The 27,556-nt window shown below is 39.2% G+C and overlaps 1 protein-coding gene across 4 annotated transcripts in view; it reads left to right on the plus strand.

Moving 5' to 3' along the window:
• The window catches only part of TUBGCP4 (tubulin gamma complex associated protein 4), a 40,903-nt gene that overhangs the window by 7,675 nt on the left and 5,672 nt on the right, over window positions 1–27,556 (plus strand). For 3 of the 4 annotated variants that reach the window (XR_008391794.1, XR_008391795.1, XM_037154936.2), the window contains exons 3-15: window positions 44–166; window positions 560–613; window positions 1,062–1,118; window positions 2,691–2,770; window positions 5,548–5,749; window positions 9,935–10,100; window positions 10,765–10,889; window positions 20,028–20,078; window positions 20,462–20,567; window positions 22,073–22,180; window positions 22,627–22,765; window positions 25,950–26,127; window positions 26,838–26,972. Coding sequence is in view for 2 of the 4 variants with exons in the window: in XM_037154936.2 (XP_037010831.2) it covers window positions 44–166; window positions 560–613; window positions 1,062–1,118; window positions 2,691–2,770; window positions 5,548–5,749; window positions 9,935–10,100; window positions 10,765–10,889; window positions 20,028–20,078; window positions 20,462–20,567; window positions 22,073–22,180; window positions 22,627–22,765; window positions 25,950–26,127; window positions 26,838–26,972 (1,524 nt within the window). In the remaining 2 variants the exon portion in view is untranslated. The remainder of the gene's footprint in view (window positions 1–43; window positions 167–559; window positions 614–1,061; window positions 1,119–2,690; window positions 2,771–5,547; window positions 5,750–9,934; window positions 10,101–10,764; window positions 10,890–20,027; window positions 20,079–20,461; window positions 20,568–22,072; window positions 22,181–22,626; window positions 22,766–25,949; window positions 26,128–26,837; window positions 26,973–27,556) is intronic. The other variant, XM_037154937.2, reaches the window with a different exon arrangement.

Genomic DNA, 27,556 nt, shown 5'->3' on the forward strand with positions numbered 1-27,556 from the left:
CAGGGTCTGAGCCAAGAGATGATTTCTCTTTGTTTGATTTCAGGATCACCATCCATCTCAGCAGGGCCAAGGTGGGTTACATGGAATCTATCTAAGGGCCTTCTGCACAGGACTGGACTCAATTTTGCAGCCTTATCGACAAGCACTGCTTGATTTGGAACAAGAGGTGAAAGTGGGGATATGGGAACAACACCTCTGGGACAGCAGATACGGGCACATTTTTTAATTGGAAATGCCCTTTGATATGGTCAGGGAGTTAGGAGTAAGCTGCTTTCTGTGTGGCTTGCGAGTACAGTTTACAGTGTTTTCTCTGTGATTGTCCAAGCCATGGTCAAAGTGGTGTGCAGATCATGGCAAAGGTTCCTGAGTGAGTATGTAAGAGCCCTACCTTTGATTTTATTAACTGAAAATCAGAATTAATAATCTTCGATAATCATAAATTTTTTGATAGCCTGAAATGAACACTAAGCTCACTCTCAGATTTCCTTGTAGTTTTCATAGATCAAATAGATTCAAGATAATTTGTATGGAGCCCTAATCACAGTGTTTTTTCTTGCAGTTCCTGGCTGACCCCCATCTCTCCATATCACATGTCAATTACTCCTTGGATCAGGTATGCTGCTCAAATAACAAAATGCCTTGGAATCTGCTGATACTGTTAGAATAATCTAACTTATAACATTTTTTTAGAACTCTTTTCCTTCTGGATTTAGAGCCCAGCATTTTATATTTTATATGCTTTTCTAGATCAGAACTGTTTGAAAAGCTCCAAATTTAGTTAAAACTTAATGTCTGATGTTACTGCCCTAAATTAACCTCAATATTAATGATTATGCTAGCCTCAGAAATAAAAACTGCTTCTATCTGCCATTCTCTTTCTATCTGCCACCAACCCCATATCAAATTGCCTTAAGATACCAACCCCATATCAAATTGCCTTGGCTGGTCTGTGATGTTGCTATCTTAATGTAAAGTGGGACTATTTAGAAACAAAAGCATTTCCTAAAGTAATTTTTTCCCTTGTATTTGATAGACCCTCCTAATTATTCTCTACTTTGCAGTTCCAGCTCCTTTTCCCCTCTGTGATGGTTGTAGTAGAACAGATTAAAAGTCAAAAGGTAAGAACTATCCTTTTTCATTTTGCTCTGATAAGCACCAAGGAAATATTCTTTTTTTTAAAATTAATTTTATTTAGTTATTTTTCAAGTACAGTTTTTTTGTCTATGGAAATATTCTTAATTAATTTTGCTTTACATTCTCTTTTGTTTTGAAGACTCTAGATTTTAGTATTTTTTACTAATTTATTTATTCAACAGTATCTGCTTGGGTATTATGCTACATGTCAGGAATGCAAAAATAAATTATGACCTTGCCCCTAAGCATCTCTTGGTCAAGAAGGTGAGGGAAATGTTAATAGATGTACCCAAAAAAAGCTGTCAGGTAAGAGAAAAGTATTATGGATATTTGGAGATGACAGCTTTTTGCACTAAAAATTGGAACTGTTGGATATGTATCTGAAGGAAAAGCTAAAAGTTAATCCTTAGAAAAAAAGAAGGTAATAGTTTTATGTTAGGGTGCTGGCAGTTTTCTGAGAATTAGACCGTTGGGTAAAATGTAGATGTTAGTTAAATATGCCTGTTCTTATCACAAGCTTTCATCAAATGGATTGAAAAGTGGAACCCCAAAGTTTACATTTCTTATAAGTTCCCAGGCAGTGCTGCTGGAGGTGGGATTGGAGGGCTGGATGGAGACAGGTAGGGAGACTGTAGAGTTCATACTTTGAGAATAACTTGCAATATTGTGATTTATAGTAAGAAATATAGTTTGTCTTCATATTGTTTCTGGTACAGAGCTCCTAAAACCCTTGGGATTTCCTAAGTGTTAATAGTAATAAAGGTATCTTGCTATTCATAAGAAACCCCTGTCAACCACACTTGAGTTGTTAATGAGGTGACTTTTGGACAGCACTTAAGGATGGGAACTGGTTGCCAGGGGGACCAACCTTGTCATTGGAGTTTAGTCCAACCTCTAAGGGTGGGGGAGGGCTGGAAATTGAGTTCAGTCACCAGTGTCCAGTGATTTAATCAACTGTGTCTATGTAATGAGGCCACCCCAAAATCCAAAATGACAGGGTGTGGGTAGCTTCCAGGTTGGTGAGCCAGAAGGATTTCATGTTTCTTCATCTGGCTGTTGATTTGTAACATTTGATATCCTTATTCAAAAAAACCCAGACAACCTGTAATCGAGTGAATAACTGGGTTTCCTAAGCTCTGTGAGCCACTCTAGCAAATTAATCCAACCCAAAGACGGGATCATAGGAACCTCTGAGGTATAGCCAGTTAGTTAGAAGCACAGAAACAACCTGGGCTTGTGACTGGCATCTGAAATAGAGGATGGTCTTGTGGGACTAAGCCCTTAACCTACAGAATCTGATGCTATCTCAGGATACAGTCAGAATTAGGTCAAAATATAGGACACCCATGCTGGTGTCCAAGAATTGCTTGGTAGTGTGGGGAAAACCCATACACATTGGAATTATAGTCAGAATCAGAACTATACCTAGATCTTATGAGAAAGTTTATCCTCATTCTCTGCTGGATTTTGCCCTTTAGATTGAATATAGAATATGAGTTTGTGCTATATGAACTATTAGAATGGAATCCAATTTGAAAATGCTGTATTTTGCACAGATTCATGGTTGTCAGATCCTGGAAACAGTATACAAACACAGCCGTGGAGGTTTGCCTCCTGTTCGAAGTGCCCTAGAAAAGTAAGTCATGGCTCAATTGGTGGTTAGGGGTGGAGGTGGGTGGTCAAGTGACTTGACCATGCACATGTTTTGTTTTGTTTTTTCACGTCACCTCAGGTTTCTCTCTTGGGAAGGGTGTAACCAAGATAGAAAAGATCCATGAGCAGAGGAGCCCATGTAATCCTTATAATGGCTCAGAAATTGCACAAAAAGGGTTGTAAAGTATTGAGTATCAAAGCTAGGATCTAGTTGCCTAGATGCCCTTCAGGTATCTTTTTAAATTTTTGGATCTCATCATCTTGGGAGAATTTCCATTACATGTGCCAGATAATACCTAGCTAGGTCTAAACTTGTGTAGTTTGAGTCACTGGTATTTTCTCATTGAGGTCCTTAAAAAGTTTTATACTTTATAATCCCATAATGCCACTCTTAGGAATTTCATCCTAACTTATTCAAAAGAAGAAAATAACCATATGTACAAATATTATTGATTGCAATGTTGTATAGTATATCAGGAAATTAGGAAATTACCAGCAGCAGAAGAAAGCTGAATAAAGATATAGTCAATTGGTAGACTATAATGTCGTTAACATTGTAAATACTATAACAACATGTAAAAATATTTTTATAATACTAATTGAAAAAAGAATGCAAAATTGTCTTATGATTATAACTATACTAAATGTATACAGAGTTTCATCAAAGACTGCTCATTTGATCTTCCTGTTCCCCTGTACCTCCTCATTTTTTTCAAAAAGGACGTGAAAAAAGAGGGTATGACATTGATTTCAAAATTGGAATCAATGATTTCTGAGGCCCCTCACAACTCAACAATCTCTACTTTAATTACTGTACAAGTAAGTCCTCAGAAGAGCAGGAAATTTTCCAGAATATGGTTTAGGGACTTAATTCTCTATTACTGTGCTTTTTTTTTTTCCTCTCATAGAAAGGAATTTTGATTACAGAAAATGAGTATGAGTATATGCAAAGAGAAGAAATAGAAATCACCTGTAATTACAGCCTCTTGAGATACCCAATTCAACTTTTGGTGTATATCATCTACAGTTTCTCTCTACATAAACATACTCATAGTTTTATGTAGTGAATATAAAGTCTTATGTAGAGAATATGCTATATACATGTTTGTTATATATTTGCAGGGAATACATTTTACAGACCACATATTGTGATATGCAGAATTTAACTGCCCTCCTATTTAATTTTTTAAAGAGTAGTTCCATTCAGTTAGCATACTGTAAATAGCAGACTCCATCTTTTTTTTCCCGAGTTATTTGTTTCTTTTTCTTCCCGAGTTATTTTGAAAATTTTAAATCTCCAAAAATGTTGAAAGAACTACACAATAAATACCTGTGTAGCCTTTAATTTCACCAGCTAACATTTTGCCACATTTGATTTATCTTTTTCTTTCTCCCTCTGTGTAAACTGTGAAATGTATATGTATAAACACACACATGCATGCATACCACAGTTTTTTGCTGAGTGATTTGTAAGTGGTCACAGATACCAAAACACTTAACCTCTCAATATGTCAGCTTATATCTCTTTAGGAAAAAGGCATTCTCTTATATAACCTCAATACCATATCATACCCAAGAAACTTAATGTTAACTCAGCAATATGATATCCAAAATATATCTGAATGTCCTCATTTTCCCTTCAGAGGTTCTTTATAGCTGTTCTTTTTTTGCAATCTAGGATCCAGTCAGTGTTCACAGGTTGCATTTACTTGTCATGTTTATTTAGTCTCTTTTAATTTGGAATACTCTTCTTTATCAACTTTTTTTTTTAAATCTTTTTTTTAAAGATTTTATTTATCTATCTTTAGAGAGGAAGGGAAGGAGAGAAGGAGGGAAATATCAATGTATGGTTGCCTCTCGTGAGTCCCCCGCTGGGAACTGGCCTGCAACCCAGGCATGTGCCCTGACTGGGGATCGAACCGCGATCATGTGGTTCACAGGCCCGCGCTCAATCCACTGAGCTACACCAGCCAGGGCTAAAAAATCTTTAATGACTGACATTTTAAGAGTTCTGACCAGTTGTCTTGAAGAATGTTCCACAATCTAGATTTTTCTGATTATGTCCTCATGATAAGATTTGGGTTATACATTTTTGGCAATAATACTACATGAGTCATATTATTTCCTATTGCATCATTTTGTAAGGCACAGAAAGCAAGTTTGTCCCATTACTGGTGTTATAAAGTTTGCTCACTTGATTGAGGGACACTTTCCCTTTGTAATTAATGTTATCTGGGAGTGATCCTTTCAGACCATGTAAATATCCCATTCTCTAGCAACCATTCTTCATTTTGTTGGATAATGACAGGCAGGTGTGTGTGCCTGTTATGTATTAATTCTACTCTTCCTATGTGATTCAAAAAATAAATAAATAAAACAAATTTAATGCTCTGTTAGCCAAAGAGGGACTCCTATAAGTCCATTTAGTTTTAACAGGAATATCAGTGTTAAAACTTACTTTACACAAAGAGAGGAAAGGAAAAGCGCTTCTCCTAAAAGACGTATCAGAACATTCACTGAACACTTCAGACTTTAGTATGTAGGCAACAAGTTTGGAAATTTAATCAGTCCAGCCACAAACATTTAAATTAAAACACCACAATTATTTTTGTCTTATAGTTGGTCATTTCCTTTATGACTCATCAACCTCTCAGGTCTCTGTTTATCCCATAGCAGTTTAAAACATACCCTCTGTGCCATTGTGGAGCTTAGTGTTCTTGAAGTGGGCTTCTAAGGCCCTTGCTTTTTCTCCCAACACAGAATCCTGGCTGTGTGTCATGGGGTCATGTATAAGCAGCTCTCAGCCTGGATGCTGCATGGACTCCTCTTGGACCAGCACGAAGAGTTCTTTATCAAACAGGGTCCATCTTCTGGGAATGTCAGTGCCCAGCCAGAAGAGGATGAAGAGGATCTGGGTATTGGGGGACTGACAGGAAAACAACTGAGAGAACTCCAGGACTTGGTGAGAACATAGCAAGAAGCCAGCATAATCCTGCCAGGAAGTAGAAAAAACTACAGCTGGATGTCCTTTCGGTGATCCTCCCTCCCCGCTCCAAGTTCATCATAGCTGGGCACCTTCCATAAACTCTTTAGATATATCTTAGCTTAATACTTACCTTAAACTTAATATCTAACTTAATGTGAGACTACAAAACAGAAAATACATTTGTGAGATTCCGTTTGTTTCTCTTTTTCCTAATATATGCTTTTAAGAGGTTAATAATAAATCTTATTCCTTAAGGTAGTCTTATAGCTACTTTGCAATATTTAAATGCAATTGGAGTTTTGATTAGACTCCCCAAAGTCCTCTATTGTCCTTATTCATTCATTCATCTATCCTGTTACATACAACATTTTATCAAATGCCTGTTATATACCAGGTGCTATTCTAGGTGCCACAGCTACATAGACAGATAATATGTAGTAGTCCCTGTCCTTAAACAGCTTATAGTTTGGTGGAAGACATAAGTAAACAGTAACATTACAGTGTGCTAAGTGCTCTAGAAAGAGTAAGTACAGATGTTCCCAGAACTTGGTCTTAGAGTAACTAGAGAAGGTTTTTCAGTGAAATATATGGCCAAATTGCAAAAAGTTTGGGAGGAGAGGTCAGGAAATGTTCCAGGCACATGTGTAAATGTTTCAGGGAAGGATGTGTATGAAGTACAGAGCCCATAATGGACATGGCTCATCTGGGGAACCATTAGTAATTCAACCGAAATGGTCAAGTAAAGAATGAAGTATCATGTAAGGGACAGTGGAGGGGTTTGGGGAAGTGGCAGTCAGTGAAACCATTGAGTTAAGCAGAGGTAAGATCACTAAAGCCCTTGTAAACAATGAGAAGGAATTCGGACTTGAATCTGAAAAGAGCTGGAAGCCAGTGAAGAATTTTAGGCAAGAGGTTAATACAATCAGGCATTATAATAGATCACTCTGGGTACATGGGGAATCACTTTTTTAAAAAAATCAAGATTCACTATAGGTAGGTCAGTTAGGAGAATGCTGAGGACACTTACATGAAAAATAACAATGGCCTAAGTCAAGAGTGTTAATAGTAAATATGGAGTAGAGTCTTGAGAGAGATTTAGGAAGTGGAATAAGAAGGTCTTAATGATTGATTTGATACGGGTCCAGAGAAAAGAATCAAGGATGATACCTAAGTGTCTGTGTTCAGCAGCTAGGCAAGTAGAGATGACAAGAAATGTGTATTGTTGGTTTTGGAGGAAAGAAGATGGGTCTAATTTTGGACTTGTTGAGTTGGAGACTTGTAGGAAATGTTCAGTGAGCTGAGGCTAGAGCTCATGAGAGCAGCTAGCTTAAAGGTAAAGCTTGAGGAGTCATCAGCATCAGATGTATTTAATCAGGAGTCCACGTGAGACTTCAGGAGGGTCTGCGAAATGTATGTTTGTATGTGTGTATGGAAGCTTTTATAATTGCGGAAAATCTTGTGTTGTAAAAAGACAAAATATTTGTTATCGTGAAAAATTCAGCCACAAAATATGTTATTATGGATGAAGAGGGTGGAGAGCAAAAGGAAAATGGCTTGGAATAGTGCTTGGAGCCACCAGCTCCATCACCTCTGAAGCCCAAAACAAAGATGGCAAACAGCAGAGATCAAACTCAGGATTGTGAAGTCTATTGGAGCTAGATAAGGGTCAAATTAAAAGCAAGTCAGGGAATGGGGGTGCTAAGTGATTAGATGATGGGCATCTGGGGCTTTCTGGGCTAGATCAGTGGTTCTGAAACTTCAGTGTTCATCAGAATCACCTGGAGAGCTTGTTAAAACACAGATTGCTGGGCCTCATCACCCAGTTTTTCTGTAGCTATGGGAAGGGGCTTGAAAATTTGCATTTCTTTTTTTTTAATTTATTTTTTTGATTATGCTGTTACAGTTGTTCTATTCCCCCCTTCATTCCCCTCCACCCTACCCCCTGTCCCCACCATTACCCCCCCTTTAGTTTATGACCATGTGTCTCAAGTTCTTTAGATTCTATATTTCCCATACTATTCTTGCCCTCCCCCCTGTCTATTTTCTACCTACCATCTATGCTGTTTATTCTCTGCACCTTCTCCCCCCTTCTCCTCCTCCCACTCCCCTGTTGCTAACCCTCCTTGAGATCTTCATTTCTATGTTTCCACTCCTGATCTAGCTGTCCTTTTAGTTTGCTTTTGTTTTAGATGTGGTTGTTAATAACTGTGAGTTTGCTGTCCTTTCACTGTTCATGTTTTTTTTTAACTTCTTTTTCTTAGATAAGTCCCTTTAACATTTCATATAATAAGGGCTTGGTGATGATGAACTCCTTGAATTTGATCTTATCTGAGAAGCAGTTTATCTGTCCTTCCATTCTAAATGAAAGTTTTGCTGGATAGAGTAATCTTGGTTGTAGGTCTTTGGATTTCATGACTTGGAATACCTCTTTCCAGTCCCTTCTTGCCTGTAAGGTCTCTTTTGAGAAATCTGCTGACAGTCTGATGGGCATTCCTTTGTAGGTGACTGTCCCCTTAGCTCTTGCTGCTTCTAGGATTCTCTCCTTCATTTTAATTTTGGCTAATGTAATGATGATGTGCCTTGGTGTGTTCCTTCTTGAGTCCAACTTCTTTGGTACTCTCTGAGCTTCCTGGATTTCCTGGAAGTCTATTTCCTTTGCCAGATTGGGGAAATTCTCCTTTATTATTTGTTCAAATAAGTTTTCCACTGGTGGCTGTTCCTTTCCCCCTTCTGGTACCCCTATAATTCAGATGTTGGAGCATTTAAAGATGTCCTGGAGGTTCCTAAGACTCTCCTCATTTTTTTGAATTCTTGCTTCTTGACTCTTTTCTGTTTGGCCATTATTTGCTTTCTTCTGGTCCACTCCATTGATTTGAGTCCCAGTTTCCTTTTCATCGCTATTGGTTTCCTGTGCACTTCCATTCATTTCAATTAGTTTTGCCTTCATATGTTTGTCTAATTTGTGGCTAAAATCAACCAGTTCTGTGAGGATCCTGATCACCAGTGTTTTAAACTGTGCGTCTGAGAGTTTTGCTATTTCTTTATCACTTAGATTTATAGGCTCTGGGGCTTTGAGATCATCTTGAGCCATTTTTGGTCTGTTCGCGCCCTTTAAGTGCGAGGAGCGGAGCCTTGGACTCCCAGGTCGCTGGGTTGTGACGCTGTATGTGGAGGCGGGGTCAGAGCGGGGAAATGGCGGCGCCCTCCGCTGCTTGCCGCTGGGGCTGCTGGCTCTCGTCCAATTGCCCACTCCCTCACTTGTCTATCCACACACGAATGGGTGACCACAGTAAACCCGCAGCCCTGCTCCCTCGCTGTTCCCCTCGCTGTTCCCCTCGCTGATTGCTTGCTGAGTTGCCCACCAGGTCCAATCCTGCGCCTGGATTCTGCGCGCCTGAGTCCGTCTGACCGAGTTTTCCTGTGCTACCCCGCTCTGCCAGCTGCTGGTTTCGCCCTTGTTACCGGTCAGGCTGAAGAATTTGTTGTTATCAGACTTCCGAAAAGTTCAATTTTCTGTGTTCTGGCTGTGTTTTCTGTTGCTATTATTTAGTTGTCTCTAAACTTGGTTGTGTGAGGAAGCACGGTGTCTCCACCTATGCCTCCATCTTGGCAGAAGTATTCGTAATAGGCGTTTTTTCTGCATTTCTTTTTTTAAAATATATTTTATTAATTATGCCATTACAGTTGTTCTATTTGAAAATTTGTATTTCTAACAAGTTCCCACGTGAAGCTGCTGCTGCTGGTCCAGGAGTCACACTTGGAGAACCCCTGGGCTAGATGACTTAGGGCTGGTGTAAGAGCTGGGCAGAACAGACATATACACATGATCATAAAATCATGGGTGTGTAGACTTGGAAAAAGTACAGACCAATTATTCCATGGTACATATAAGGAGATTGAGTTTCAGATCTACTGCACAAGTTTCTACAGTAGTAAAGCCAGAGTGTGGACAAAAACCCTAGTGTTAAAAAAACACTGTTATTTCCACCATGCCCACCTGCTGCCTGAAAATGGAATACATCTCTCTAACATTAGTAACTTAAAAATTATGCACCTTCAGATTTAAAGTTCCTGCTTCTAGAAACTATAAATCATGTGTTAGGATGTTTTCTTGTTTTCCCTTCATACATCATCTCTTATTTGGATTATTTCCTTGACCAGCGCCTGATAGAGGAAGAGAACATGCTGGCACCATCTCTAAAGCAGTTCTCCCTGCGAGTAGAGATTCTGCCATCCTACATTCCAGTGAGGGTTGCTGAAAAAATCCTGTTTGTTGGAGAATCTGTTCAGATGTTTGAGAATCAAAATGTCAACCTAACTAGAAAAGGTAGGAATCTCCTTGCACAATGTACCCCATCCTCAAAGGTCCTTCTTCTTCTCCTTTTAAAATTTTTATTTTATTTTATTTTTTTAAGATTTTATTTATTTATCTTTTAGAGGGGAAGGGAAGGGGGGAGAGAAATATCAATGTATGGTTGCCTCTAGTGCATCCCCTGCTGGGAACTGGCCTGCAACCTAGGCATGTGCCCTGACTGGGAATCGAACCGCGATCGTCTGGTTCGTAGGCTCACGCTCAACCCACTGAGTTACACCAGTCAAGGTCCTTTTTTTTAAAGACTTTATTTTTTAGAGAGAGAGAGGAGGAGAGAAAATCTATCTATTGCCTCTTGCATGACCCCACCCAGGGACCTAGCCTACAGCTCGGGCATGTGCCCTGACCAGGAATCAGACCAGCAACCTTGTGGTTTGGGACAATGCCCAACCCACTGACCAACACCAGACAGGGCCTCAAAGGCCCTTCTTGATATTCTATGACTCCAAAGTATGCCTGGTCAGAGAGAGTGGCTAGCAATGTTTATGTACTGATGTTTCAGCACAGTCATGACATGTTTGCCTGAAGCAGGTGAAGGAGCTGCACCACCATGGTTGGGAATTCTTACCTGCCCTGGTTGTTCTCTGTCTTCCTATAACAGTGCCTTCCTATTTCGCAGGATCCATTTTGAAAAACCAGGAGGATACTTTCGCTGCAGAGCTGCATCGTCTCAAGCAGCAGCCGCTCTTCAGCCTCGTGGATTTTGAGCAGGTGGTGGATCGTATTCGTAGCACGGTGGCTGAGGTTTGTCTTTCATAGTATATTTTCTTAGGGAGAAGGTGGACTAATTTCCTCAGAAACTTGACTTTTTATCTTCTTAATGTAGTAAGAAATTAGCTTGAAAAGAAATGTTTGAGAGACTTGAGGGACAAGGCAAAAATGAAAGCATTCTCTTTGTTCTTATAATAGAGACAGAACTGCCTTAGCCTTTTCACACCTGACAGGAGTTTGCTAGTTAGTTAAGCAGTCAGTTCACTAAAGGGAGGTCTTGGTTTTATTTCAGACAGTTAGCATTTTGAGGTTTTCGATATACAGTAGTTGGTAATAACTCCAAGGAATCAGTGGATTCTGACTAAATTTAGTGCCTTACTTATATTTTAGAATGGTTTTATTACTTATTCTATCATTTGTGTATATGATACTCCTGAGGAAGGCAGACAAGTATAATTTTTCCATTCCTATAAATGAAAAAAAAAATAGAAAGCTAACTTGTCTGGTATTGCACAGGAAGTAAGAAAGATGAGGTCAGAAACAGGTCTTTTGACTTCTGCCTAGTCCAGTGTTCTTATATGAGGAGTGATCAGTAATTTTTCAAATGGGCATATGTTCTGTTCTTTATGATAAAATTTGGCTCATAGGGATGTGATAACATTAAATGACATCTTTAGTTAGTCAAGTGTGCTATTAACTATGTTAGTAGTTTTCAACTCTGCCTGTAAAATCACCTGAGGAAATCTTAAAATATACTTGCACCGAGTCCTGATGTCCACAGCTTCTGACTTGTAAGTCAGGAGGAACTAGGTACTTGTCTGATTGCTTTGACTTTGTCCCACAAGTTTTGGCCTATGTAGTGTTTTCATTATCATTCTGTTCTAAGAAATTTTAAATTTTCTTTCTAACCCAAAGGATTTATTAAGTTTTAGTCTTATTACACTATAGTTGGAGAATACAGTCTGTATATTAGTCCTTTGGAATTTATTGAGGCTTTTTAATGGACTATTAGCAGGTTTGTTTTTTTAAATATATTTTATTGATTATGCCATTACAGTTGTCCTATTCCCCCTTCATTCCCATCCACCCTGCACACCCCCTCCCCCACCATTCCCCCCCTTTAGTTTATGTCCATGTGTCTCAAGTTCTTTAGATTCTATATTTCCCATACTATTCTTGCCCTCCCCCCTGTCTATTTTCTACCTACCATCTATGCTGTTTATTCTCTGTACATTCTCCCCCCTTCTCCTCCTCCCACTCCCCTGTTGCTAACCCTCCATGTGATCTCCATTTCTATGGTTTTGCTCCTTATCTAGCTGTCCTCTTAGTTTGCTTTTGTTTTAGGTGTGGTTGTTAATAACTGTGAATTTGCTGTCCTTTCACTATTCATATTTTTTTATCTTCTTTTTCTTAGATAAGTCCTTTTAACATTTCATATAATAAGGGCTCGGTGATGGTGAACTCCTTGAATTTGACCTTATCTGAGAAGCACTTTATCTGCCCTTCCATTCTAAATGAAAGCTTTGCTGGATAGAGCAATCTTGGTTGTAGGTCTTTGGATTTCATGACTTGGAATACTTCTTTCCAGCCCCTTCTTGCCTGTAAGGTACCTTTTGAGGAATCAGCTGACAGTCTTATGGGAAGTCCTTTGTAGGTGACTGTCCCCTTATCTCTTGCTGCTTCTAGGATTCTCTCCTTCATTTGAATCTTGGTTAATGTAATGATGATGTGCCTTGGTGTGTTCCTTCTTGGGTCCAACTTCTTTGGGACTCTCTGAGCTTCCTGGATTTTCTGGAAGTCTATTGCCTTTGCCAGATTGGGGAAGTTCTCCTTTATTATTTGTTGAAATAAGTTTTCCACTTGTGGCTGATCCTCTTCCCCTTCTGGTACCCCTATAATTTGTATGTTGGAGCATTTAAAGATGTCCTGGAGGTTCCTAAGCCTCTCCTCATTTTTCTGAATTCTTGTTTCTTCATATTTTTCTGTTTGGTCATTTTTTCCTTTCTTCTGGTCCACTCCCTTGATTTGAGTCCCAGTTTCCTTTCCGTCACTATTGGTTTTCTGTGCATTTCCCTTCATTTCAATTAGTTTAGCCTTCATATGTTCCTCTAATTTGTGACTAAAATCAACCAGTTCTGTGAGCATCCTGATCTCCAGTGTTTTGAACTGTGCATCTGAAAGTTTTGCTATTTCTTGGTCGCTTAGAGTTATTGGCTCTGGGGCTTTGAGGTGTTCTTGAGCCATAATATTTTGGTCTGTTTGCGCCTGTTACGTATGAGGGGCAGAGTCCTAGGTGTTCACAAGGGTGGGGCAACTCAGTTGCTGGGTTGTGATGCTGTATGTGGGGGCTGGGTCAGAGAGGGGTAATAGTGGTCCCCTCTGCTGCTTCCCTCTGCTGCTTCCCGCCGCTGGGGCCTGCGGGGTCTGTCTCACTGCTTGCTCCTTTGCCTGGCTTATCTGCACAAGAATGTGTGACTGTGGGAAGCAGTCGCCTTGTGCCCTCAATGGGTCTGCCCATCGCAACCCCACACCTGGGATCTGCCAACTGCCGCCTGTGTGCCTGGGTAGGTCTGGCCGCTTTTTCCTGCGTAACCCCGCTCTGCCTGCCGCTGGCTCCACCCCTTTTACCAGTCTGGCTGGTTCATTGTTGTCGGACTTCCTTATAGTTCAATTTTTTCTGTTTTGGTTGCATTTTTGTTACTAAAACTTTGTTGTCTTTAAACTTGGTTGTGCAAGGAGGCACAGTGTTTCCACCTATGCCTCCATCTTGGCCAGAAGTCCTGTTTATTTGTTTTTAATTGCTTTCCATATGCCCAGAGAATGTATATTCTGTGCTGAGCCTAGAGTTCTGTGCATGTTGTAATTCCTCATTTTCAGGTGATATGTTACACATGTGCATATTTATTAGGAATATATATATATATATATTTTGTATATATACAATGTCCTCTTTGTCACATATTTATATATGTGTACAGAGTATATTTTGACTTCAGTTCTGTTTTATTAGTTATTAAGATCACTACCCATATTTCTTTCAGGTCATGGTTATCTGATATGTCTTCTTCCAACCCTTATTTTCAACTTTTCCATGTGCTTTAATTCCACCCTTTTACCCTCCCTCTCCCAAGCAACCACTGATCTGTCATCTAACCTGTCACTTTAGATTAGTGGACATTTTCTAGGTTTTATATAAATAAAGTCAAACAGTATATACTCTTTTATGGTGGGAGGTGGGTCAGGCTTCTTTTACTAAGCTTAATTATTTTGAGATTAATCCATGTTGCATGTATCAATAGTTTATTCCTTTTTTCCTCTAGCTTGCACAGAACACTCATAAGAATATCACTAATACATATTATTTCAAATACTTCTCTGAATATAGAAGAGCTATCACATCCATCCCCTGAAATAGCACTCTTCTCAAAGTAAGCTACTTTCCTACACATGTCCTGGCCAGGTAGCTCAGTTGATTAGAGCATCGTCCCCATACTCCAAGGTTGCAAGTTCAATTCCTGGTCAGGGCACATAAAAGAATTAACCAGTGAATGCATAAATAAGTGGAAAGACAAATTGGTGTTTCTCTATCTCCCTCCATTTCTCTATCTCTGAAATTCATAAATTAAAAAAAGTGTTTTAAGTATCTTAAGCATATAATTCTTTAAAAATTTTTTTCAGCCCTGGCTGGCGTAGCTCAGTGGATTGAGTGCGGGCCTGCGAACCAGACAATCGCGGTTCGATTCCCAGTCAGGGCACATACTGGGGTTGCAGGCCGGTTCCCTGCAGGCCAGTTCCCAGCAGGGGATGCATGAAAGGCAACCATACATTGATGTTTCTGTCCCTCTCTCCTTCCCTTCCCCTCTAAAGATAAATAAATAAAATCTTTAAAAAAAAATTTTTTTTTCAATTACTGTTGACATACAATATAAGTTTCAGGTATACAATACAGTGATTAGACACTTACATAACTCATGAAACGATCACCCTGATAAATCCAGTACCCATTAGGCACCGTGCAGTTATTATAATATTAACCATGTTCCCTATGGTACACTTTATTTCCTTGTGACTGTTTTTATAATTGCCAATGAGTATATCTTAATGCTTTCCCTTTTTCACTCATCCCTTCACCTACCCTTCCATTTGGCACCCAGCAATTTGTCCTCTGTATCTGTTACTTTGTTTCTGTTTTGCTTGTTCATTTTTGTGTTTTAGATTCCACATATAAGTGATATCGTGTTGTATTTGTCTTTCTCTGACTTATTCCACTTAGCATACTTAGAGATGTTCTCATCCATGTTGTCACAAATGGCAAGGTTTCATTCTTTTTTTGGCTGAGTAATATTCTGTTATCTCCCATCAGTGGGCACTTAGGTTGCTTCCCTATCTTGACTATTGTAAATAATGCTGTAATGAACACAGAGGTGCATATATCTTTTTTAATTAGTGTTTTGGATCTCTTCAGATAAATACCTGGCAGAGGAATTGCTGGGTCGCATAGTAGTTCTATTTTTTAATTTTTTGAGGAACCTTTACTTCATACTATTATCCATAGTGGCTGAACTAACATTCCCACCAACAGTATACAAAGGTTTTCTTTTCTCCACATCCTCATCAACCTGTTATTTCTTATCTTCTTGATAGCCATTTTATTTTTTGTTATTTTTTAATTCAAATTATATTTTATTGTGCATGTTATTCCAGTTGTCCTAATTATTTCTCCTTTTCCCTCCTCCTCCCAGAACCCTCCAGTCCCTCAGGCAGTGTCCACACCATTGTCCATGTGCATGGGTCATGCATATATATTATTTGGCTACTCTATTTCCTATACTGTACTTTACATCCCCAAAACTATTCTGTAACAACCAATTTGTACTTCTTTATCCCTTCACTCTTTTTGCCCATCCCCCCAACACCCCTCCCATCTGGCAACCATCAAACTATTCTCTGTATCTATGATTCTATTTCTGTTTGTTTCATTTTGTTTCTTAGATTCAATTATTGATAGATATATATTTGTTACCATTTATTGTTCATGTTTTTGATCTTCTTAAAGAAGACCCTTTAAACATTTCATATAGTACTGGTGATGATGAACTCCTTTAGCTTTTTCTTGTCTGGGAAGCACTTTATCAATCCTTTGATTCTAAATAATAGCTTTGCCTGATAAAGTAATCTTGGTTGTAGGTTCCTTGCTTTTCATCACTTGGAATATTTCTTGCCAGTCCCTTCTGGCCTGCAAAATTTCCGTTGAGAAATCGGCCGAGAATCTTATGGGAGCTCCCCTGTGGGTAACTAACTGCATTTCTCTTGCTGCTTTTAAGATTCTCTTTTATCTTTAATCTTTGGCATGTTAATTCTGATGTGTCTTGGTGCAGGCCTCTTTAGGTTCATCTTGTTTGGGATGATGGCCATTTTAACAGGTGTGACTTAATATCTCATTCTAGTTTTGATTTGCATTTTCCTGATGATTAGTGATGTTAAACTATCTTTTCATGTTCCTGTTGTCCATTTGGATGTCTTCTTTGGAAAAATGTCTATTTAGTTCCTCTGCCCATTTATTAATTGGATTGAGGCTATTTTGTTATTGAGTTATATGAATTTTATTAATATGTTTTGAATATTAACCCCTTATCAGATGTGTGGTTTGCATATATTTTTCTCATTCTGCCTTTTCATTTTGTTATTTTTTTAAATTGATTTTTAGAGAGAGGGAGAGAGAGAAAAACATGAATTTATTGTTTCAATTGTTAATGCAGTCACTGGTTGATTCTTGTATGTGCCCTAACGAAGGATCAAACCCATAACCTTGGTGTATCAGGATGATGTTCTAACCACCAGAGCTACCCAGCCCGGGTGATTATTTCTTTTGCTGTGCAGAAGCTTTTCAGTTTGTGTAGTTCCACTTATATTTTGCTTTGTTGTTTATAATTATGGTGTCATATTAAAAGAAATCATTATCGAAGCCCTGGCTGGTATAGCTCAGTGGATTGAGCACAGGCCTGCGAACCAGAGTATCACGGTTTGATTCCCAGTCAGGGCACATGCCTGGGTTGCAGGTCAGTTCCCAGCAAGGGACGCATGAGAGGCAACCATACATTGATATTTCTCTCCCTCTCTCCTTCCCTTCCCCTCTAAAGATAAATAAATAAAATCTTTAAAAAAAATCATTATTGAGACAAATGTCAAAGAGTTTCTTCCCTACATTTTCTTCTAGGAATTTTATATAGTAGGTCTTATGTTTAATTTTAAGTCTTTGATCCATTTTGAGTTATTATGTATGGTGTAAGATAGGAGTCCAATTTTTTTTTTATGCATGTGCCTATCCAGTTTTCACACCATTTGTTGAAAAGACAATCCCTTCCTCTTTGTGTGTCGTTCTTGGTTCTCCTGTCAAATATTAGTTCACCATATATGTGGACACTTAAGTTTTTTTAAAGTTATTTATTTATTTGTTTGTTTGTTTGTTTATTTTTAGTGAGATGGGAAGAGAGGGAGAGAAACATCAATTGGTTGCCTCTCACACCCCAACTGGGGATCTGGCCTGCATGTGCCCTAACTGGGAATTGAACTGGTAACCTTTCAGTTTTCAGGCCAGCACTCAATCCACTGAGTCATACCAGCTGGGGCAGGGGAATTTAATTCTAAACTTTCTGTTCTGTTCCATTGGTCTCTGTGTCTGTTTTCATGCCAGTACCATACTTTTTAAATTACTGTAACTTTGTAATATAGTTTGAAATTCAAACGTATGCTGCCTATGGCTATGTTCTTCTTTGTCAGAATTGCTCTGGCTATTTGGGGTCTTCTGTGGTTCCATACAAATTTTATAATTGTTTTTTCTATTTCTCTGAAGAATATCTTTGGTATTTTGATAGGGATTGCATTGAACCTATAGATGACTTTAGGTGGTATGGACATTTTAACTGTTAATTCTTCTGATCCATGAACATGGAATGTCTTTCAGTTTGTGCCGTCTTTGATTTCTTTCAACGTCTTGTGGATTTTGTTGTACATATCTTCCACTTCCTTGGTTAAGTTTATTCTTTTACTCAGTATAATCGATACTAATCCATTTTGCATCTATCAGTAGTTTATTCCTTTTTGTTGCTGAGTAGTACCCCTTGTTCATACCAATGTATTTTCTCTTCATCTGCTGATAAACATTTGGGTTGTTCCCTCATTGTAGTTTTAATTTTCATTCCCTGATGACTAATGGTGTTTTTTTAATATGCTTATTTGCCAGCCATATATCTTCTTTGGCAAAGTGTCTGTTTAAATCTTTCATCCATTTTTATTGCTTCTGTTTTGTTTTCTTACTGTTGGGTTTCAAGAATTCTGTACTCTAATTATAAGTCCTTTATATGGGACTTACAAATATTTTCTCCCAGTCTGTGAAGGCTATTCATTTTCTTAACACTGTCTTTTCAAAAAGTAGAAGTTAATTTTTATTAAATCCACTTTATCAATTTTTATTCTTTTATGGTTCTTACGCTTGGCATTGTACCTAAGAAACCATTGCTTACAAAGGTCACAAAGGGCACAAAGATTTTCTCCTTTGTTTTCCTCTAAAAATATATAGTTTTCAGTTTTACTCTTAGGTTTGTGGTTATTTTGATTTAATTTTTGTATGTGGTGTAAGGTATGAAAAAACTTTTAATTTTTTGCATGTGGGTATCCAGTTGTTCTAGCAACTTGTTTTTTTATTTTCTTTTGTGTATTTATATTGCTACTATCCTTATCTCTTTAAGTTTGTTTATCAAGAATATTTAAAATTTTAAATCTTTTTCTTAGGTCAGATTTCCCAGGAAACAGATTCTGAGACTAAAATTTGATAGTAAGGAGTAAGGAAAATGGGATTGAGCAGAGAGAAAAGGTAAACTGTGATATAGTTGCAACAGAACCTTTGGCCAATCCTATGCTGAGTTCTGAAGCTAGAGTGGCCCTTCAGAGCTATCCCAAATTGAGGATAGAGGGCTGTGCCATTGTACATCTGCATCAAATATTGGATGTGGACTCTCCTCAGGGAGAAGAGCCACTGGTAAGGAAGCTCCCTTAAGCCACAGACAATTTCTGGAGGCCTAACTCCAGTATCAGGCAATACTCCCAATAGCTGGGGTAATGAATACCCCAGTCTTACAGGGGACATACGGGTGACACACTGTAGATCCACTCTGTTCTAAAACTTCCACTTCACATGGTGTGTCTTACCTAGTCTGTTGTATTTCTTTTACCCTTCACACATCTAGTTATTTTGACCTGTGTGCTTATATTTCCCCAGGGGATGTCAGCTACTATGCCAATTAGTGTGCATTAGAGAAGGGCCAATGACCAGTTCTTAATCTATGTCAGTTACAGTAAGAGAGAGGAGGGGATGAGTGCCAGGATGGGGATTCTGCATACCCTGAATCAGTGTTAATCACTTCACTGGACAAACTCTTGTCACGATTTTACCTTTGATACAGGTAATGGTTAGGCAGTTGATTTCTGTACATTAATCCTCAACACCTTGCTGAATTCTCTTACTAGTTTTAATAATCTGTGTATTAGTTCTCTCAGACTTTCTGTGCAGATATCATCTATTAATAAAAAGTTTTCTTTCTTCCTTTCCAGTAATACATATTTTTTTTCTTATCTTACTGTATTGGCAGAGTATATAGGATAATTTTGAGTGACTTTAAAAGAACTTCTTAAGTTTCACCATAAAATAGGTTGTCTGCTGTGGGTTTCTGGTATATACACATTCTAAGAATAAATTTGTTTTTTTCTAAAATCCTGAATGGATGTTGACTTTTTGTCAAATGCTTTTTCTGCATCTATTGATGTAATCATATGGTTTTTACTTTTTGATCTGTATTAAATTACACTTATATTTAAATTTTTAATTTTTTGAGATAAAATTCACATAATACCATTTGAGCCATTTAAAAGTAATATATGGTGATTTTTAGTGTATTAACAATATTGCATAATCATCACCACTATTTAATTTCAGAACATTCCCATCTCATATATATTGTTTACTTTAAACTACCCTTTCATGCCTGGGTTTAACCCAACTTGGTCATGGTTTATATTCTTTTTCAATACATTGCTGGATTTGTACAAAACCAATTTTTTACAGAAATTTTCATTGTAATGAAATTTTATCTCTTTTGTTGGTTCTTTTCACAGCACCTCTGGAAACTAATGGTGGAAGAATCAGATTTACTGGGTCAGCTGAAGGTAATCAAAATGACGCTGGTGGTCAATGACTTCATTCTCTAGCCTCTCCTAGAACAGGTTGCCTGTACCCAGATTTCTAGAGTACCTGATAGGTCCTCAGTCAAGTGCGCCAACTGCACCTAATCCTACAGATTCACTACAGTATGAAACTTTAGGTGTTAACTTTCTTCTGTCATAATATAACTGTTTTCACTTAATAAATGATAACAAAGACATACCAGGCATCTTGCTGTGAGGGATTGCTAAGCTTGCCCCTTTGAAATGCCAAAAGCCTATTTCCAAACTGATGAGATTTGGAAATTATATGTGTAATTCCAGTAAGATAGTGAGGAGCTCATCGCCCTGCTGGATTACCAAATTGTAAATTGAAACTCTTTCTGCAGATCATTAAAGACTTTTACCTTCTGGGACGTGGAGAACTGTTTCAGGCCTTCATTGATACAGCTCAACACATGTTAAAAACACCACCCACTGCAGTAACGGAACATGGTAATTGCCTGTGGGCCTGAGAATTACCCGCTTACTCAATGTGTAGGGTGTTTCTTGGCTGCTGCTGAACCACTTAGGCCTGCTCCACATCAGAGCAGGCTGGTGAGTTACAGAGCATTGTTTCCAAAGATGGAAAGCCTTTCAGGTCAGCTTCACACTGAGGTCACTGGGAGTGGCCTCTTGGCTATGGCCTTTCCTGGAAGAGTTGGTACAGGCTTTCAAACCAGGTATTTTATCTCATCAGATTACAGCCATAGAGTCTTTATGGGACATACTGGAACTTATTGCCAGTGACTGTATTAAAATTCTTCAGGTTGTGATGATGGATGCTTCATCTGCACTAACCTAGATAGAAAAGTGAATATATTTGCTATTATATTTCTAACTCTAGGGGGATGGGGAATAGCTGGGCCTCAGAACAGCTGAGCTAGGGGCTTCAATTCTGCTAGGATTCTGTCTTACTATATGTTTTCTGTGCCTCTTATATACTCTTTGATGGCCTTTCATTTCCATCTGGAAACATGGCCACTTGCTCCTAGGAACATGCCACACAGTGTCTATTAGAGGAGCCATACCTGGGCTCCCTGGTAGCAAATTAAAGGATGTCAAGGAAAGGGTTTTGATTAGCCTAGTTCAGATCATATACCTATCCGTGGATCAAAGAGGGTAGACAGTAAGGTGTGCCTGCTTCAGTAAAGTGTTTACCTTTGACCAATGGGAATGACCACCATTCCCACTGAAACTACATGACGGGAGTTAGGTGAGGATGAGAGTAAAAAAAAAGGAAGAAAATGGGGGGCAGGGAGTTAAGACGGCGTTATTATTTTTCTGGCTCTATAAAACAATAGGTGTAATACCCAGCAGGGAGACACCATGAACATGAAAACAAGAGATGTCTACTATACTTACACAGGACATTTTTGGTTGCAAATATCAGAAAACCCTTTTCAAACTCACTTAAACAAGGGAGAAAAATTATTTATTTATTCTTATAACTGAAAAGATCAGAGTTTGATCCAGTGGCTCCCCTGACACCTTCAGGACTTGGTGTCATTCCATCTTTACCATTGCCTTTCTTCTCCGGCCTGTTCCATATGGTGGCAAGATGGTCTCCAACAAAGCTCAGATGCTTTTACCAAGTCCCTGTTTATCCCTCTCTCACATACACACATTAAAAAACTGTACTCTTTCAGTCTGAATAGAGCCTCTTAATTGGCCTGGCTTGGCTCATGTTCATAGCCCTAAACAAAATTCAGGGTAGAGTATTACATTCCATTTGATCATGCCTGAGCCACCTGCCAACCTATAGGACCAGGTATTGTCAACTACATGGACTGTACTGGGCAGGGGTGATTCTCCAGGGAAGATCAAGGAAGAGACATGCCAGTCAGATAAAAGCAACCATCCACTGCATCCTATTGTGTTAGGCAGGCTGGGGAGAGGTGGAAGGCAGGATTTGTTCTGTAGCTAAGCATTCTTGTCAACCTGTGTGTTCCTTCTTGCAGATGTGAACGTGGCCTTCCAACAGTCAGCACACAAGGTGTTGCTAGATGATGACAATCTCCTCCCTCTATTGCACTTGACAATTGAGTACCATGGAAAGGAGCATAAAGGTTTGCCTTCTTTCTTGCATCTTTCTGCTGTTGATCATCATCTGTTTTCCTATTTCTGGGTCCATCCACCTTCACAGAAACCATATCATTTTGGACCTTAGAAATCAGCTAGCCCAAATTTATACAGAAGAAAAGGGAAGTAAGTCCAGAGAGGCTGAGTGAGATGACGAGGCTGTGGTTTTTGTTTTTGTCATGCCACTGGAATTGTCTGTTTATGTCAAGCCACTAGACTTTAAGGCTGAAAAAAAAAAAATCTCTAGAAGACCTCCTGAGAGAACATCACACAGACATTTCCTTGCCTCTCTAAATCTCCTTTCAGTCCCCTTTGTGCTTCTGACACTGCAGACAGAGTAAGTGTTCATTTCGTGAATGCCATTCAACTGTTGAAGCTCTGGTTCTAGTTTAGCAAAGTCTAATCTAGACACCCTTCCTTCTCTTCTTGACAGATGCTACTCAGGCCAGAGAATGTCCTTCTCGGGAAACTTCTCCTCGGGAAGCCCCTGCTTCGGGCTGGGCAGCTCTAGGTCTTTCCTACAAAGTGCAGTGGCCACTGCACATTCTCTTCACCCCTGCTGTCCTGGAAAAGTGAGTATTTCTGAGTTTTCCATAGGTAAATATGACACACCTTACTTCCCAGTGAAGAAAACAGGAACAGAATTGGTGGGAAAACAGCCACCAGAATAGCTTTTCAATAGTCTGTAAATCAGAGGTTTGAAACTCAAATGCTTTCAGGAGCTAGACAGAAAACATTAATTAACAAGTGAAGCCACAGACATAAGACAGTAGAGTGGTGGACACTGGAATAAATGAGAGGTTCAAACCCTTAAAAGCAGGAGAGGTGTTTTGTTTTTTTGTTTTGTTTTGTTTTGTTTTAATGGCAAAATAACAAGCAGTTCAGGCTGCCAGTTTGTGACACCTGGGACATGCATTCTCTACCATGTTGAGCCTGGCCTTTCATAGTTCTATCAGACTGACAAAGTTCCTCCCTAACTTTTCTAATTTCTTTATATATTTGGAGACACTTTCTAGGCTTAAATGTTTGTTGTGGACTTTAGCTGCTAGGGAGAAGATCACCTTCTTATCCTCAGGGAGTGGCAATGGGGGCGGCCAAGCTGGGTGGAGGGTGAAGTAAAGGAGCGTTACACCAATGTGCTAACACTCTTGGATCAGCCTCAGTCTTTACCCTGGGAGCCTGCCAAGTGCTGTTGCTCAGCCCCATTGGGACCTAATGGCTCTAAACCAGAGGGAAACTAGAGCTCTAGAGAAAAGAAGCAGGAGAAGTATACTTGGTTCTAGTGGCCTCTGAAATCCATCCCCAAGCCATTTCAGGAATGTCCCAAGTCCTTGTACAGGTTCTGGCACTGGCCCTGGCCTGGCCCCCGAATGGGAGCTGTCATGCTCAGGCTAGAGGAATTGAGAAGGGGGAAACAAATAAGCCAAAGGGCTTCTCTTAATCCTCCCTCTTCCTGTTCACACCCTCCTTTACTTTTGGGGGGAGAGAAGCTTAGGATATGAAAGACTAGGCATAAACTGGGAAAGATAGGGCTTGTTTCAAGGAGAAGATTCTATGGCAGGTTCAGAGCCCACAGCCCTAACAGTCCACTCATCTCTTCACTTGATATGCTGCTCTTAATACCCTTTAAGAAATCAAACTCAGAAGTATTTTCAACTTTCTATTATGAAAATTTCCAAATATAAACAGAAGTATGGCCTATAATGAACTTCCACGTATGTACTATCCAGCTTCAGTAACCAGTAACATTATGGTACTGGCTTGTTTTATAAGTTAATTAATTTATCTGTCTATCTATCTATCTATCTGTCTATCTGTCTATCTGTCTATCTGTCTACTTGCTAGAGCCTATAAGCAATCCCAGATGTGTCGTTTCACTCCATCACTATGCCATTCAAAAAAGGCTTGTTTTTTAACATAACTACAATGCAATTATCATGCCCAATAAAATTAATAATTCCTTATTATCCGATATCCAGTCCACATTGAAATTTCCCCAGTTATCTGAAGGTCTTTTTTCGCCCTGGCTGTGTAGCTCAGTTAGAATGTCATCCTAATACACCAAGGTTGCAGAATCGATACCCAGTCAGGGGTACATACAAGAATCAACCAGTGAATGCATACATAAGTGGAGCTACAAGTCGCTGTTTCTCTCTCTCTAAATAAATAAATAAATAAATAAACACACAAACAAATAGTTGGGTTTATTCAAATCAGAATCCAAACAAGGCATACTATTTTCAGTATCTTGTTCCATTAATAATAAATAATGTTTAGCCCTGACCTGTGAAGCTCAGTGCTTGGGCGTTGTCCCACAAAGTGAAGGTCGCTGGTTAAATTCCCTGTCCAAGCACATGCCTGGGTTGTGGGCCAGTCCCCAGTTGGGGTGGATGCAAGGGGCAACCAATTGCTGTTTCACACACATTGGTGTTTCTCTCCTTCTCTTTTTCCCTTCCCTTCTCTCTACAAATAAATAAGTAAAACCTTTTTTAAAAGTCAGCAATTTTTAAAAAGCACGTTGTTCTACCAGGAATCAGCTGTGCTTCCCATGTGTCTTTTTAGTACAAGCCTCAGCATTAGGCAATTGGCCCCTGAGTTTCCTGCAAGGGGATCTCAGTGAAAGGAGCCCTTGATTTTATTTTCTCTTTGGGCTTCATGGACACAAAATCAGATGAACAGAAATCCTTGGTTCCTAACATAATTCTTCTTATGGGTCCTTGCAAGACTCTTCTTTCCTTCTAAACACACACACACACGCCATAATACCACTTTCCAGCACAAAAACTACAACAGACAGTAATGTCCATCTACCTATGTGGTCCTTCCCAGTCCTGCCCCCTTACCTCCCATATCCCAAAGGGACCGGTATCCTAAATTTTATATATATATATATGTGTGTGTGTGTGTGTGTGTGTATAACATATATATATAATATGTAAAAATATATATGTATAATATGTAAAAAATATATATGTATATTTAGCCCTGGCTGGTGTAGCTCAGTGGATTGAGCACAGGCCTGCGAACCAGAGTATCGTGGTTCGATCCCCAGTCAGGGCACATGCCTGGGTTGCAGGCCAGTTCCCAGCAGGGGATGCATGAGAGGCAACCATACATTGATATTTCTCTCCTTCTCTCCTTCCCTTACCCTCTAAAGATAAATAAATAAAATCGTTTAAAAAATTATATATATATTTAAAGACTTTATTTATTTTAGAGACAGGGGAAGGGAGGGAGAAGAGAGGGAGAGAAACATCAATGTGTGGTTGTCTATCACATGCCCCCTGCCACTGATGACCTGGGCCACAACCCAGCCATGTGCCCTGATTGGGAATCAAATTTACTTTTCAGTCTGGCACTCAATCCACTGTGCCACACCAACCAGGGCTATAGATATATATTTTTATGACACCTCTCTATATATTCCCCCAAAGTATGCTTTTTTCTATTTAGTTGTTTTAAGCACTATAAGAAGGCTATGGGACTATATGTAATCTTTTGAGATTTATCTTCTTTATGCAAAATGATATTACTGGGAGTCATTTTGTTGGGTTGTACAGCTGAAGTCAAATAGATGGCTATGTAATAGTCCATCATATAAATAAACCAGTTTTATATCTTTACATCTCTAACCATTCTTACTAACTTCCTGCCTTTTTGAGGAAGGGCTAGTGGCACAAAGTCCTAGGGTCTGTCAAATGGATGGGAGCAGGGAGTGAAATTTTTATCTTGCATAGCCTGATGTTTCTGTCCCAGGTACAATGTTGTTTTCAAGTACTTACTGAGTGTGCGCCGGGTGCAAGCTGAACTGCAGCACTGCTGGGCCCTCCAGATGCAACGCAAACATCTCAAGTCCAACCAGACAGATGCAGTCAAGTGGCGCCTAAGAAACCATATGGCATTCTTGGTGGATAATCTTCAGTACTACCTCCAGGTCTGTGCTGACAGATGAGTAGAAGGAAGGGGTATAAAGAGAAGTCTAGGACACAGGCAGGAGTCATTGAAGAGGGGCTGCAATCCTGCATTTGGTAAAACACTGGGGGTTTGAGAAAATTCATGGATTATATCGCCAGGCATGTTTCTTGGGGGCATTTTAGAGGAAAATGAAAATAAATAGAGGAGGAGGAGGGGTTAGGGTCCTTATCAGCAGTATAGTATTTAATTATTGTTGACCCCTTTAAAAATAATTTTTATTGACTGATTTTAGAGAGAGGAATATTACTGTTGTTCCACTTATACATTCACTGGTTGTTTCTTGTATGTGCCTATAGCCTTGGCCTATTACGACGATGCTCTAACCAACTGAGCTACCAGCTAGGGCTTTGACCCTCATTTTTATAGTTTGCTTGTAGCTCCTGGAATCCTATAGGACTTAACCAAGTCAGTCAGTGGAGGGGGTGGCATGAAGGGATAGAGTTAGGGTAGGCAGTGGAGTGCTGTATTTGCTAAGACATTGGAGGCTGTTAAGAATTAGGCAAATAACTTTCTACAATGCTAGGTCTATAAGGGTGTCTTTGGTGAGCCTTAAAGTAGTTTGGTAGGAGGCAAAGAATTTCTACAACATGTCATCCTGTCAGGCATCTTAATGTCCTTGAGTGCTCAGAATATGCAGGTGCTAAAATTATTTGTGTAACTATCTATCAGGTAGATGTGCTGGAGTCTCAGTTCTCACAGCTGCTGCATCAAATCAACTCTACACGAGACTTTGAAAGCATACGATTGGCTCACGACCACTTCCTGAGTAATTTGCTGGCTCAGTCCTTCATCTTGTTGAAACCGGTAAGTAGGAAATGTTGGTTTCCTTAGACTGCTTCTAGCCTGTTCCCTTAGAGTTGGCAGGATATGGAACTATCATTATGTAATTGTTCACTCTGTTTTGAGACATTTTTAACAACTTATGAAGTAAAACAAAAGGGAATATAAATGTTTTTGAATTTCTGAAATATATCATAGGATGTGGTGAGCAGCTAGCTATAGATGAAAGAATTATGTGCTTAACCCTCAGAAGGAAGGATTCCAAGAAATTTTAAAAACCTTTCTTACACCACAGAAAGACCAACAAAAAGCATGTGGAACTTACTTTCCTAGCAATCTTTTGGATAAGGCTCAACCAATTGTTTTAAAGTTGGTCTTTTTGGTTTTCAACTGGAATAGTGTTTCCTCTCAACGTGTGTGTATGTGTGTGTACTACACATATGTATGTATGTGTATCTCCTTCAGGGAAGTTACTCTCAACTCTGGATCCACATGGAAATCATCTGGGAGGTTTAAAAAATCTAGGACCCAGAGCACTTAGATGAGAGTCCCTGGAATGGGACCCAGGTACCAGTATTTTTTCAAGCTCACAAGCTGATTCCAATTCC

The sequence above is a fragment of the Artibeus jamaicensis genome, unplaced genomic scaffold, assembly GCF_021234435.1.
Source record: "Artibeus jamaicensis isolate MK-2021 breed Jamaican fruit bat unplaced genomic scaffold, CSHL_Jam_final contig_1132, whole genome shotgun sequence".
NCBI classification, from domain to species: domain Eukaryota; kingdom Metazoa; phylum Chordata; class Mammalia; order Chiroptera; family Phyllostomidae; genus Artibeus; species Artibeus jamaicensis.